This window comes from Trichechus manatus, unplaced genomic scaffold (assembly GCF_000243295.1).
Source record: "Trichechus manatus latirostris isolate Lorelei unplaced genomic scaffold, TriManLat1.0 scaffold00057, whole genome shotgun sequence".
Taxonomy (NCBI): Eukaryota; Metazoa; Chordata; class Mammalia; order Sirenia; family Trichechidae; genus Trichechus; species Trichechus manatus.
In genome coordinates, this window is record NW_004443993.1 from 14,574,025 (window position 1) to 14,587,833 (window position 13,809).

General features: G+C 61.0%; 2 protein-coding genes across 2 annotated transcripts in view; both read left to right on the forward strand.

Annotated features, from left to right (window-relative positions):
- MBD3 (methyl-CpG binding domain protein 3) overlaps positions 1-6,197 on the forward strand; it is a 6,656-nt gene extending 459 nt beyond the window's left edge. The window contains exons 2-6 of the mRNA XM_004378673.3: positions 766-903; positions 3,638-3,728; positions 4,221-4,398; positions 5,444-5,647; positions 5,825-6,197. Coding sequence (XP_004378730.1) covers positions 766-903; positions 3,638-3,728; positions 4,221-4,398; positions 5,444-5,642 — 606 coding nt within the window. The 3' untranslated portion in view covers positions 5,643-5,647; positions 5,825-6,197. The remainder of the gene's footprint in view (positions 1-765; positions 904-3,637; positions 3,729-4,220; positions 4,399-5,443; positions 5,648-5,824) is intronic.
- Positions 6,198-13,622: 7,425 nt separating this feature from the next.
- MEX3D (mex-3 RNA binding family member D) overlaps positions 13,623-13,809 on the forward strand; it is a 9,555-nt gene continuing 9,368 nt past the window's right edge. The window contains exon 1 of the mRNA XM_023733159.1: positions 13,623-13,805. Coding sequence (XP_023588927.1) covers positions 13,623-13,805 — 183 coding nt within the window. The remainder of the gene's footprint in view (positions 13,806-13,809) is intronic.

Sequence of the window (13,809 nt, forward strand, 5' to 3'; positions counted from 1 at the left end):
TGTGGCCGCTGTGCCTTCGGGTCTGCGTGTGTGACACTGGCGTTCCCGCATTTTCAGCGGCTGCGTGACAGTCCGCAGTGGGGTGCACGGTCTTCTTCTTAAGGGGTTCCTGCTGGGGCTTCGGGGTGTTGTCCCAGTGAAGCTGCTGCCCTGGGGGTTCGACGGGTGCCGGCCAGGCGGGCAGTGAGGGGTGGGCAGCAGCGCGGGGTGTGTACCCAGTCCCAGGGTGGGGCAGCCGTCACCCCCAAATAGAGGAGAAAACGGCTCAAATGGCTGCCCACGACGGGGAAGCAGGCGTGCATTAGAGCAGAGACTCTGCTTGGGGAGCAGCGACCCCGGGCTGGGAGAGGGCAAGGGCCCCGCACCTGCTGCTCCCCAGGTGTCGGCCTCCAGAATCGTGGGTGCCTCAGGGTGTGATGTCGAGTCCTGCAGTGGGGATGATGGTCCCTCGGCTGCCTGAGGGCTGCGGAGGTGGGCCGGGCCTCGGGCACAGGAGGGATGCCGTGCCATCTGGTCTGTGATTAGAAGCGAGGAGACAGGACTGGGCCAGAGGGAAGGCCGAGACCGGTGGGGGCCCTGTGGGATGGGGTGGGGGGGGGCAGAGCTGTGGCGCATACGAGGTGGAGTGGGGGCTCGCCGGCGTAGGGTCCCAGGACATGGGGGTCTCTGGTGCCGGGAGAGGGTGGCGGTGGCCACCATGCTGGCTGTCAGGGTGTGGCAGAGCAGGGCGCCCTGAGGGCCGGTGACCAGCGTGCATCTCTGCAGGGCAAGCCCGACCTGAACACGGCGCTCCCGGTGCGGCAGACGGCCTCCATCTTCAAGCAGCCAGTAACCAAGATCACCAACCACCCCAGCAACAAGGTGAAGAGCGACCCCCAGAAGGCCGTGGACCAGCCCCGGCAGGTGAGCCGCCGCTGGCACCTTGGGGACTGCCCCAGCCCTTTGTCGTCATAGCGCAGGAGGGTTTCACCAAGGACGCGCTTTGTAGCACTGGTGGCAGTCGCTTAGAGCTTGGAGTGCCCCTCAGAGCTCACGTCACGCGTCCCTTAACTGCGCATCCCGGTGAGAGGCATTTCGTTTTAGAATGAAGTTCAACAGAAACGGATGGTGCGGGCGCGCGGGGCGGTGCGGGCGTGTGGGGCGGTGGTGGGGCGGTGCAGGCCCACGGGGTGGTGCAGGCGGGTGCACAGCCATGGCCCACAGCTGCCCACCACCAAGACGGCGGCTGTGGAGTTTGTGGCTCTCTGCCCCAAAGCAACAAAACGCCTTGCCATCGCGTCAACTCCGACTCAGTGGTCCTACAGGACGGAGTAGAATTTGCCCCATAGGGTTTCCAAGGAGCGGCTAGTGGATTCAAACTGCCGACCTTTTGGTTAGCAGCCGAGCTGTTTAACTACAGTGCCACTGGGCCCTTATTTTCTCAGATAAATTTTTCAGTTCTGCAGGGAGATGTTTTAAATAAGCTTTATAACGTGCTTTTTGATAGTTGCAAACTGTTGGCGGTTTATTTATGAGTTCATTTATTTATGAGCTTTGTAACGGGCTGTTGTGGGCAGAGACGGGCAGCTCTGTTCGGCACAGTGGCCGCTGGGCAAGAAGCCGGGGGCCCCACCTGTGGGCATAAGAGCGCGTCAGCTGGGGGTCACTGAGCATTGGCTGCCAAGCCTGACCCCGAAGCTCCACTTACAGGGATGTGGCTGTTAGGGGTTGAATGTGGCCCCCCAAAATACGTGCCATAAATCCTAAACCCTTTATCTCTGGTGTCGCGGTGGTTAAAAGATCAGCTATTAACCAAAGATCCGCAGTTTGAATCCACCAGCCGCTCCTTGGAAACCCCTGGGGCGGTTCTACTCTGTCCTGTAGGACCAGAGTCGGAGTTGACAGGACAGCAAGGCGTTTTGTTGCTTTGGGGCAAGTGGTTTGGTACCTGTCAGTGTGATCTCACTGGGAGTAGGGTTTTGTTACGTTAATGAGGCCGTATCAGTGCAGGCTGGGCCCTAACCCTAATCCATCTGGATGTAAAAGTGGCTGATGGGGCACAGCAGGGGACAAGCGGCGGAAGAGAAACGCCACCGGGGGTTCTCCAGGGAACCAAGTAGCACCAGGGCCGGAGAAGCTGAGGCTAGGATGTTCCCCGAGTGGACAGAGAGAGCTTCCCCCAGAGCTAGCACCCCAAATTCAGACTTCCGGCCTCCAGAACTCGGAGAGAAGAACATTCTGTTGTTTTAAGCCACCACCGTGGGGCCCCAGGACCCTCAGCCACGCACCCTGGCTATGCTCACCCCACTCGTGGCCCCGCAGCCCTGCCCTGCTGGGCCCCCTTGCTTTGCTCTCCTCAGGCAGTGCTTGTGACCAGGAGTCTTGGAAGAAAGAGGCTGCTGATCAAGCAGCTGGAAGGTTCCTGTCTGGGCGGGTGCACCTGTCCTTTGTGCCTCTCCTCCTGAGAGAGCCCCCGTCCCCATCGAGCTCGTGCCGGGTGGGGCGGGCTCACGCAGCCGAGGCTCAGATACTCCGCGGCCATGCACAGAACTTGCTGGAATCCCGGCCTTCCTGACAGCGGTTCACAGCCCTGTCAGGCCCCAGCCCCGTTTTATACAAGTGGAGTTCAGAGGTCATGACATCTGCCTCTGTGTGCATCTGAGTGTCCTGGGTCTGTCCTATCCACACCAGGCAGCTTGAAACAACAGACGCTTTGTCTTCCTCTGTCCTGGAGGCCAGGAGCCTGAATTCAGGGTGTGGGCAGGGCCGTGCTTCCTCCAGAGGCTCTGGGGTGGGGGGTGGGGGTTTTTCCTTGTCCTCTACCTCTGGTGGCCCCAGGGTGTTTCTGGCTTGTGGCTGCATGCTCCCCTGCCTGCCTCTGTCGCCACACGGCGTCTCCGTGTGTGTGTTGTGTTCCCGTCTCTTAGAAGGATGCCTGTCACTGGATCAGGGCCCACCCCGCTGCCGTGTAACCCCCATTAACTAAGTACACCTGAAAGACCCTGTTTCCAAACAAGGTTGTGTTCCAGGTTCCAGGGGTTAGGACGTGCACAGATCTTTCTGGGGGACACAGTTGAGTCCACAACAAGGTGTGATTTGAGAAGCCAGCACAGCCTCCTGTGCTCAGCCTAGGAGGGGCAGCAGGGGGTCTTCAGAAGCAGAAAGAGAGCTTTTGGGAGCCAGCTGGCAGCACAGCTCCAGGAGAGAAGTCCAGACGTCCTGACACTCAGGCTTTCCATAATCGACGCTGTGGTCACGCTCCTGGGGAACGCCACGGGTTCGCCTGTAGCGTGGAGTGCCGTCTGAGCCCAGATGACTGTGGGCAGGCTTTCTGGGGCGTTGGGGGGACGTGTGGGCACTGCATGGTTCTGGGGCACAGTGCCCGCAGGAGTCCCACCGTCTCAGTTCCTGCCCAGGCGCCCCCCGTGAGGGCCCACGGGGGCCGGCGGCGTAGGCAGGCAGGGACTGGAGCCCTGTGCTCCTGGAACCTCAGCCCACCTGTACCCTTACGGCGGCCGTGACAGCTGCAGACGGCCGTCCCTGCATGTGAACATGTGGATGCTCAGGCAGGGTCCCTCTGCATCGAGGTGGAACGGGCTGGACGTGAGGCCGGGGTGCCAGGCCCATCCACACTCACCACTGTCTTGTCTGGCGGCAGCTTTTCTGGGAGAAGAAGCTGAGCGGCCTGAATGCTTTCGACATTGCGGAGGAGCTGGTGAAGACCATGGACCTCCCCAAGGGCCTGCAAGGTAAGCCGGCCGCCTGTGGCAGCAGGGAGGCTTGGAGGGGGATGCCGCCCCTGAGCCCTCCTGCAGGCAGGCCGGGCCCTGTCAGGCCTGCAGTCCTCACTTCAGCTGGTGTGCGGGTGGCACAGGGGCAGGGAGCGGCGGTCTGCCTCCAGGGCCCACACTTGAGCCCCAAGCCCCAGGCAGTGGGGGATCTGCAACCCACAGGCGACCTGCCTGAGGGGGTCTCAGCCAAGAACAGCGTCCTAAAAAGAACCGTGGGGGTGTGTGATTTTGCTCCTCACCGTCCCTGTGAACGCAGGCCCGTGTTTTGTTCTGTTACAAAAGCGAGTCCATGCGTACACGGGAACACCGGGACATGAAGCCCGAGGCTCAGGAAGCTGGAAAAACTCCCTGCCCGCACGTCTCCTGCTGGGCTTCCCCACCTGCCCGCATCCCCTCATGGGGGCTCATGCTGACGCTCCGTGACGCCCGCCTGGGCTGTCTGCTCTGCAGGCGTGGGGCCCGGCTGCACGGACGAGACCCTGCTGTCAGCCATCGCCAGCGCCTTGCACACCAGCACGATGCCCATCACCGGGCAGCTCTCGGCCGCCGTGGAGAAGAACCCGGGCGTGTGGCTCAACACGACGCAGCCCCTCTGCAAGGCCTTCATGGTGACTGACGAGGACATCAGGTAGTTCACGCCACCCCAAGGGTCGGGGGCAGGTGTGTCCCTGCGCACGCGCGGACTTTCCTCTTGCCCCGAGGTTTCCTCTGCTGCCGGGGCTGCCGGGGCTTGGAAGCAGGCACACCGGTGGTGCAAGTCTAGATTACTGGAGGAAAGAGCAGAGACACTCCGTCCCCAGCCGTGCTCTCAGCTCAGGCCTCACGGGGGAGGGCCGTGGCGGGACACCCTTTCTTCCTGGTGTCGTAGCCAGACAGGCGTCTGCTGGAGGAAGTGCCAGGCATCCTTGTTCTTTAGGGATGTACTTGAAGGGGCCATGGTTACAGTGTCTGGGGAGACTCCCCCTGCGCCCCACCCTGTCACCGGGGATGAAACCTCTGTGGAGCCAACACAGGGCTGGTAGGAGTAAACGAGGAACCTGGACGAAGAGATACTGGCTGAGCATTTCCCAGAACTGGAGACCGAATCTCAGGTTCACGCTGTAGAGCAAATGCAGAACAGCCAAGACGAGGTGATCCGAAAAGCAGCCGGAGGGGAGGGCAGACCGTCCCCCAGGAACAAGTGTGTGGACGGCATACTTTTTTGAGCAGCAGCAGCAATGGAAGCCAAGCGACAGTGGGCAGAGAACGAGTTGTTACCAACTAGAATTCTCTGCCTGCATAGCCGAGAGCGTAACAGCCCCACTCCCCAGCTCAGCAGGTGGCACGTGGCCGTCCTCATTTCCTCTCTGATCATCTCCGCCCCTCGCACAGTCAGCCCAGTCCACGTCAGATCCCAGTGAGGGTCCCCAGTGGCCCCCCTCACAGTTGGCCCTCTTCTCTGCTGTGACCCTGTCTGTGAACTCTGTGCTCTCCACCCTATCTCCCCACTTGTCTCCATGCCCGGGACTTGCCGCAGACCTGGGTCTCACGCCCTGGCTGCCCACATTCTGGGTCTGTCAGTGCTTGTCGTGTACGTGCTGGCCTCTCCGGGGGACCCTCGCCGTCCTCCTCTGTCGGCGGGAGGGGGCTGCCGGCGCCCGCCTGTGCCCACAGGTGCGTCCGTGTGCCCCCAGGAAGCAGGAGGAGCTGGTACAGCAGGTGCGCAAGCGGCTGGAGGAGGCGCTGATGGCCGACATGCTGGCCCACGTGGAGGAGCTGGCGCGCGACGGCGAGGCGCCCCTGGACAAGGCTGGAGTGGACGAGGAGGAGGACGAGGATGAGGACGAGGAGGAGGAGGAGCCCGACCCCGACCAGGAGCTGGAGCACGCCTAAAGCCGGTGCCAGAGCAGGCGCGGGGCTGCGGGGCGGGGGTGGGGGTGCTGCACCCGGGGCGGGTGGGCAGCCTCTGGAAGCCCCCACCCCTGAGCTGTGCGGCTGGAGCAGATGGAGGACTTGGGGTGCCCTGACCCCACTCCTCGCTCAGTTCCTCACTGCGCCGCTCCTGTTGTTTTCAGGGGCCCTGCCTGAGTGTGCCCCACGCCCTGGGGGCTGCCTGCAGACTCAGCCCTCAGCCACTGGGACCAGGCCAGGAGGGCAGCCCCCTACTCCGGGCTGCATGAGCACAGCCCAGATGGACACCTGCCCGATGCTCCTCCCAGAGGCCTGGGGTCCGGACACGCTGCCACTCAAGGGCCGTGGCTTCCCCCCAACCCTGGACTTGGGCTGAGCGCATAGCAGCGTCTGCAAGGCCGCCTCCTCAGGAGCCAGCCGGAGCCACTCCAGAGGGGCCGTTCACGACGTCTGTCTCCCCACAACGCCCAGACTCCCTGTGGCCGCCATGCTGGCTCCCACAACCAGAAAGTCGCTGTTGGGGCGCCGGCACCAGGGTGGCCTGTGAGAGTCCCCCTGCACCATGTCTCCACAGGCTGGAGAGATGTGTATACGCAGCCTGGCCTCCCGTCTGCGCTGCATGTGGATGCCGTTCTCCTGCCAGCGTCACCCTTCTGGAAGGGGTGGAGGACCCCGCCTGCCGTGAGCCACCCGAGGGCCGGCAGAGCCGCGGTCACTCCTGACACCAAGGACAGGACTCGGAAGGCGCCTCCTTCAATAAATCGGTGATTTGCGTGAGGCTGGCATCTGTCCCCATGTCGCCACATCACCTCTGTGTGTCTGCTGCACAAGGGCAGGGCGGCCCTTGCTTCGGGACACGGACCGGCCCCCGCCGCCTCACCTGGAGCCTGGGCCCCAGCGTGGGGGCTGTGCAGTCCCTCCCTGTAGACATGGCCGAGGGCACAGGACCCCCGCCCGGCCTGGCAGGGGTACACAAGGTGGAGCGGGCCCGGGGGCAGCCCGGCTGGCTCAGCCACGGCCTGAGGTGCGGTCGGCCTCTGTGTCTTGGTTTCCTCCGTGACGGACACAGCAGAGCCCGCTGGAGGGCTGAGGCCGCGCTCTGCGGGTCCGCGGCCCCGAGTGCTCACCCTGCGCGTCTGCCAGCCGAGCACCAGCACCACCTTTGTGCGCCCGATGCTGTCCTGCCAGCACTGGACAGACGGGCGCGTCTGCTCTCTGGGGTTGGAGCAGCAGCAGAAGTGGTGCCCGCTGTGGCACGTCCCGTGGCGGACGCGGCCTGCCAGGGCAGAGACTGAGGCCAGGGCCATCCCTCGGGGCCGGGATGCGTAGCCCGCCGCCTGCCGGGCCCACTGCCCACAGACGCCCAGCCCCTGCCAAGGATGGAACCAAGGGCCAGCCTGCTGTCCCCAGCCCAGCCCCCGCCCCTCATCCAGCCTCTGCTTCTGTTTCCCCAAGGAACTTGGGGCCAGAATGGCCAGTGCACTGGGCGTTGACTGCCCAGATAGTCCCCGTCACCGCCTCACTGTCCCATCGGGCAGAGCTGCCCGGCCCCGTCCCCCCCCAGCCCTCAGAGGTGTTGTCAGCGCCCACGGGGAGCAGGCAGGACTGCGCGTGGCCCAGCGGAAGCCCCTGTGGCAGCCTGTCGGGCTGACCCCCACATGCCCGCTTGGCTTGTCTCCAGTGAGGGGCTCCAGCCCCCTCGCCTCTCCCCAGGCATGGCCCCAGGACGCTGGCCAGGCCCTGCTGACCACTGTCCTCTCAAAAGCCAGTCAGAGCACTGCCGAGGGTGGGGTGACCCGCTGAGGACCCGGGCACCCGGTCCTGCCCTCAGACCAGCTGTGGCCTCAGCCCCGTCCGTGGAGGACTGGCTGCAGGTGACAGGACCGCTGTGTCCACAGCCAGCCAGGGAATAAAGCCATCTGAGGCGGTGTGACTGGAGCCTTGTTTTAATTTCTAACGGGTCCCCTCTGGGGAGCGGGACGAGGTGTCGGGGAGGCTGCATCGCTCTCCTGGCTCCTTCCTGTACGGGGTCTGCCTGCTTCCATGTCTCAGCCCTGCCTAGCCCTCAGGAGCCCACGCAGACACCGCCCTCACGTGGGGAGAGCCTGTGCTTGGGAGGCTGGCCCAGTTGGGTCCTCTGCTTAGCTGGGCCCTGGGCCCCACACTGGACCCTAAGTGCACACCCACCCTAGGCCCCCTCCTCAGCTTCGGCCACCTCAGTCAGGAGTGGCCAGGACTGCCTTTGGCAGGTGCTGGGATCTCAGGAGGGAGAGCAGGCCAAGGCCCCATGCCCCGGCTCTTGGGGTGGAGACCCCAAACTGACCAGTCCTGTGTGGCGTGGCACTAGGCCAGACCCCAACACCCCCTCTTTGGGGAGACCCTCACCCTACACCTTGAGTCCCTTGGGACCTTGTAGCACTTAGCAGCAGCAGCAAGGACTCCACGTGTCTGTCTGTCCACACGATGTCATCTCCCCCTCACACTGCCCACAAGGCTAGCCACAGCATCCCATGCCCTCTGGGGTCCCCACACCCACAGTCCTGTCCCAGCAGCCCCACTCCTGTCAGTGGAAAGGGACCAAGGCCACCTTGGATGGTAGATGTTACCCAGGGGGCCCACCCAGCCCCAGGCACCACCCTACCCACAGGGCCCGCCCGGCCCCAGGTGCCACCCCCCACCCAGGGGGCCCGCCCACCCCAGGCACTTCCCTGAGGGTGATGGTGAAGGCCCACTGGCGAAGGAGCCCAAGACCCTAGCAGTGAGGACTGAGGGGGCAGGGGCCTTGGCCACAGCAACATCCCCTTCCAACATCACACGCTGGGCAGCTAGGTCTCTGAGCCCAAGTCAGGGGCATCCCGGACACAGACCTCAAGCCACTCCCACCCCTGCTCCTCCCTGTAAAGCGCCCGCCTGAGCTGTGTCTCCGTTGCTGCATTTTTGTTCTTGGTTCCAGTTTCCCTAATATGTTGTTCTTTCCTAAATAATTCATGCATATGAGTTAAAAGCAAAGTCAAAATATCCCTAATATCCTAATGATGGACATGGATGGGCCCGGCCCACACCCACCCAAGTCCTGCTCCCCAGAGGGGACCCCTTTTCCATGGTCTCTGGAATCTTCCTCCACATTTGTAAAGGCACAAAAGCTGTTCTTTGATTTACCAACTTTCCGACCTTTTCCAGGACTTCCTGCCCATGAGAATGAGCATTTAGACTCTTCCACCCGACCGCTACCAGGGTCCCTGGTTTGTGCTCGACTACTTGGCACCACGGAAGAAAGGCCTGCCGATCCGTAAAAGATTAGTCAACGAAGCCCTATGGAGCACAGTTCTACCCCGCAACACACGGGGCTGCCATGAGTTGGGATCCACTCGATGGCAACGGGTTTGGCTTGGTTTGCCCTTCGACCTTACCCCCGAGGGGTCAAGTCCCTCATCCTGGTGGGCTTCAGCTGGGGGCGCTGTCCCAAACACTCACATGCTTCCTTGCATTAATCGCCTCACTTCAATCTCAAATACATACAGAAGTAAAGAGAGAAAAGAGACGCTAAAGCAGACCCCCACGTGCCCAAGCCTGGCCACCCCCTCACCACCTCCATGCCCACCCTTTCCCCACCCTGGATTACTCTGAAGTCGATTTCATCCGCAGACATTTCCAAATTAATCTCTCAAAGGTCTTTTTTTTTTTAACTAAAAAAATCTTTTTATTATGGAAGGCTTCGAACATGCACCAAAACAGACATAAGGAAGCCCTGTGCGCTGGCCCCGAGCTTCGCCCTGAGCCATCGGGACCATCCCGCTTCCCCTTCCGTGTTACTTTACGCTGATGTTCTACTGTACACACATCCAGATGAAGCCAGCCGACCACAATATACACTAACCACCCAGACCACTGCTTCTCAACCCGGGGAGCGCTGGCAATGTCTGCAGACGTTTTGGGTTGTCAGAACTGCAGGGAGGGGAAGGGGGATGTGTCTGTGCGTTTAAATGTCCCCCAAGAAGACACGGTGAAACCCTGACTCCTGGGACCCTTCTTGGAAACAAGGTCTTTGCAGATTCAGTCAAGTGAAGGCAAGGTCATACTGGAGAAGGACGAGTTGCCGGGTGCCATTTTAATCGATTCCGACTCAGAGCGACCCCGTGTGACGAAGAGAACTGCCCATAGGGTTTTCTAGGCTGTCATCTTTACAGAAGCAGATCGCCAGGTCTTTCTCCCTCGGAGCCACTGGGTGGATTGGAACCACCGACCTTTCGGTGAGCAGCTGAGTACTTAACCGATGCGCCACCAGGGCTCCTCATTTCTGGAGTAGGGGGGCACTAAATCCAATGACCAGTGTCCTTCTAAGAAGAAAGTTGGACACAGTCACGCAGAGGGATGGCGGCCTCGTGACAATGGAGGCAGAGATTAAAGTGATGTGTCTGCAAACCAAGGATGGCCGCCACCGCCAGAAGCTGAGGCTCCAGGGAGAACCAGCCCCGCCAACACCCCGACTTCGGACTTCTGGCCTTCACAGCTGTAAGTGAATAGATTCCTGCTGTTGTAAGGTACCCAGTCTGTGGTCATTTGTTACAGCATTCTTAGGGAGCTGTGATGGTTAAGATTGTGTGTCAACTTGGCTGGGCCATGATTCTCCGTGTTTTAATGTAATCACTCCCGTGACTGAATATACTGTGAGTAGCCAGTCAGATGAAAGGGAGTCTCCTTGGGGGCGTGGCCCGCATCTGAATATAAGCAGACGTTCTGGCTTTTTGCTCTCTCTCTGGATCCTGTAGCTGCTTCCTGTCGTCTCATCTCCCGTTCTTGGGACTTGAGCTGTCAGCTTATCTGCCGAACCTGGGATCCGTCGATCTGCACAGCCTGTGAGCGGGAGAGCCCTGCTCTCCGACCTGCCGATCTTGGGCTTGCCAGCTTCTGCGGCTGTGTGACTTGGGAGAGGCCTCTACCCTGATCCACGGACTCTACGATCGCGTGAGCTGTTTCCTTGGTATAAATCTCTCTCTATATATATATTTATACCCTTTACTGGTTTTGCTTCTCTAGAGAACCCAGCCTAAGACAGGAGCTAATACAGGCGGGCGGGGTGTGTGTGCTACTGGCATCAAGTGGGTGGAGGCCAGGGATGCTGCTCAACACCCTACAGTGCACAGGATGAGCCCACCCGAGAAGGACCCGGCCCCAAAGGACCAAGATCAAGGTGGAAGAACCCCGTTCTCGTGTTAACCATCAGCCTTTGATTCTACTTGCAGCCACATCCACGTCTGTTCACCCCTCCCTCCATCTTCTGGTGCGTTTGAAAACACACGGCAGACACGGTCTTCTGCTGCCTGAACACTTCAGTGTGCGCAGCACTTACGAAAGGTCAGTGTCATAAACTGAGGACTCCCCGGGCGGTGTAAACGGTGAACACACTCAGCTGCTAACTGAAAGGCCAGCAGTTTGAGTCCACCCAGAGGCACCTCCGAAGAAAGGCCTGGCGATACACTTCCAAAAAATCAGCCACTGAGAACCCTGTGGAGCCCAGTTTTCCTCTGACACATGTGGGGTCGCCATGAGTCGGGGCTGACACTGCAGCAAATGGTGGTGGTGGAGGCAGTAGTTCTAAAATGACTTACAATATGTCACTACAGTGCCGTTACTGACACCTCCTCGCAATCATCAAACATCCGGTCAGTGGGGCACATACCTCCCGCTGTCAGTTGAAAGCAGGATTCTGGGTGCCCTCTCCCCTCTTTACTTTTCACCTGTAAACCATCTGTTGCAGAACAGCTTCCTTTTTCATCAGTCCCTCCTCCTGAAGCCGATTCTCCCCACGCTCCGAACAGCCCTTCAACTCTCCGAAACAGCCAAACCCCTTCGATAGCCCCCCAGCCCCACTTTCCAGAGCCCCCTCCTCCATTGCTCAGCTACCTACCTCGGGTTTCCCTTCCCCCTACCTTCCCACGGTGGCTCCCGTTTTTCTTTTTCTTCATTTACTTACTCTCTTGTTTTGCTAGAACACATCCCCAAGTATGCTAAGACCTTGTGGGTCTGAAACATCTTGATTCTTTCTCCCACTTGGTAAGACTTTAGGATAGGCATCACTTTCCCTGGAGAACGGTGAAAGGTCTGTCCAGTCTTCGGCTTCTCCGACACAGCCAGCGTTCTCACTCCTAGCCCTCTGAATGTGACCTGCAAGCAAGGTCCCGGGACCCACGATCCCAGGACATTCCCTCTGTTTTCCTCGGTTCTCTCTGGAGCTCAGGAGTCATTCCTCTATTTTCTTTTCTCTTTCTTCTGCCAGGCCCCATTTCTTGTCTTTCTGCTCTGCGTTCTGGGAGACCTCCCTGACTCGAATCTTCCAACCTCCTTCTGAATTTTACATTTCAGCGACTGTGTTGTTAACTTCCAAGCCCTCATCCTTCCTCAGCCTCCTGTGTACGAAGGAGCTAGATCTTTTGAGGTGCAGAGCAGTGTCCCCCAAGGCCACCTGTACTCCCTCTACCTGCACCCATCAGATGCTGCCTCGCCCCACGCCAGGAAGCCCCCCAGAGGGAGAGAGCTGTGAGCAGGGCCTGGAACAAGAAACTGGGCAGCCAGAGAGGAAGGCAGGGAAGGGGAGGACGTTCTGGGTGGACGAGAGGCTGGGGCAGGGATTCTGTCCCACAGGCAGGTGGAGCCTCAGAAGACCGCTCCACAGGACTGATGGGGTCAGGGGCATTTAAGGAATGCATGTGTGAACAAACACAGGACCCCACCCAAAGATGTGTCCTAAGGCAGGTCACTCACCGGGCTTCGGGTGCCCCACCTATCACCACCAAAGGCCCTGATGTTATTCTCTTTTTGCTTCCCTCAAACAGCCATCCTCTGGGTGAAGCAGTCCTGATCTCCCCCACCCCAGCTCCCCTGCACACCCCCTTTCTCAGCTTCTCCCCCTCTGCGATCTGTTCACATTTCTGGTTCCCACACATCACAAGGCAGGAGCCCACCCGACTTCGCCTGGGGTGGGGGAGGGCAGGAAGAGGGGTCAGCATGTGATCCAGCATGATGGGTGCTCCTGGGGATGTTTTGGGAGGGAGTCATGGGGAGGTGGGGGGCCTGGGGCTGGGCAGGCCGGGCTCCCAATACCAGTTACGGTCACAGGAAGTCTCTGAGGAGACGGGATGGGGTGCTGAACCTCAGACATGTTGGGGGGGCGGGAGGGGTGCCAGTTAATCAAACACTGAGTGCTTCCTGGGGGTGGGACTCAGCCCCCTACCCCTCAGCACCCTCCCAGAGATCCTCTCCTGGGGAGAGGGCTAGATGTGGAAGCTTCCTATGAAGCAGTTAATTCCAGGCTTCTGAGTATGAGAAAGAAGGCTGGGCCCCAAGAGACGAACTGGGGCTGGATGTGGCCTGGGGTGAGGGAAGGCACTCGGTGGAGGGTCCCAGGCCAGGGGCTGAGGGGCTTATCTGGGTTCTAAGCAGCGCCCCCATGGAAGACGGAGTGGGTGCTGAGTAGGGGCCAAAGGGACCCTCCAATCCAGAGAGGACAGCTGGCTAAGGGGTTAGGCGGGGACGGGGTCCCAGGCGGGGGAGGCTGCCGTGGACACAGAAGGGCGGGCTGAGGGAGCAGGTCTGCCCCCCACCCCGGACCCCATGCAGTCCGCCCAGGCGGGATCCATCCTGCCTTCAGCCTAATTATCCCCAGAAACCCCACACCCACACCGGGCCACCACGGGCTCCTCTGCTGGAAGGGTAGCTGGCGGCAGGGCTGCTGGACCAGGTGGCTGCAGAGGTGGTCACGCTGGGCTGGTCCACAAAAGAGGTGACCAGCAGGAGGGCGCCAGGCGCCCCTGAAGCGGGTGGGTCATACTATCCGGAGGCTCCGGCTCGGGGCTCCTCCCCTGCGCCAGCAGGCTGGGGGTGGCTGAGTGTCCCTAACCCCAGAGGGTCCAAGAGCCTGTCTGGTCCTGCGGGGATGAAGCCTCCACACCTCGGCCCAGTGCGATGGACCCCGGGGAGGGACCCCAGACTCGGCGGCGGTACACGGGAACAAGGGGACGGGGGGGATCGCCGCCACAGGGAGGGCGCGGCGAGGACAGAGGGGACAAGGTGACAAGGGAGGGTCCCCGGCACAGGGAAGGCGCGGCGGGCACCTACCTGCCGGCCGGGCGGCGGCCGCCTGGGCACGTGC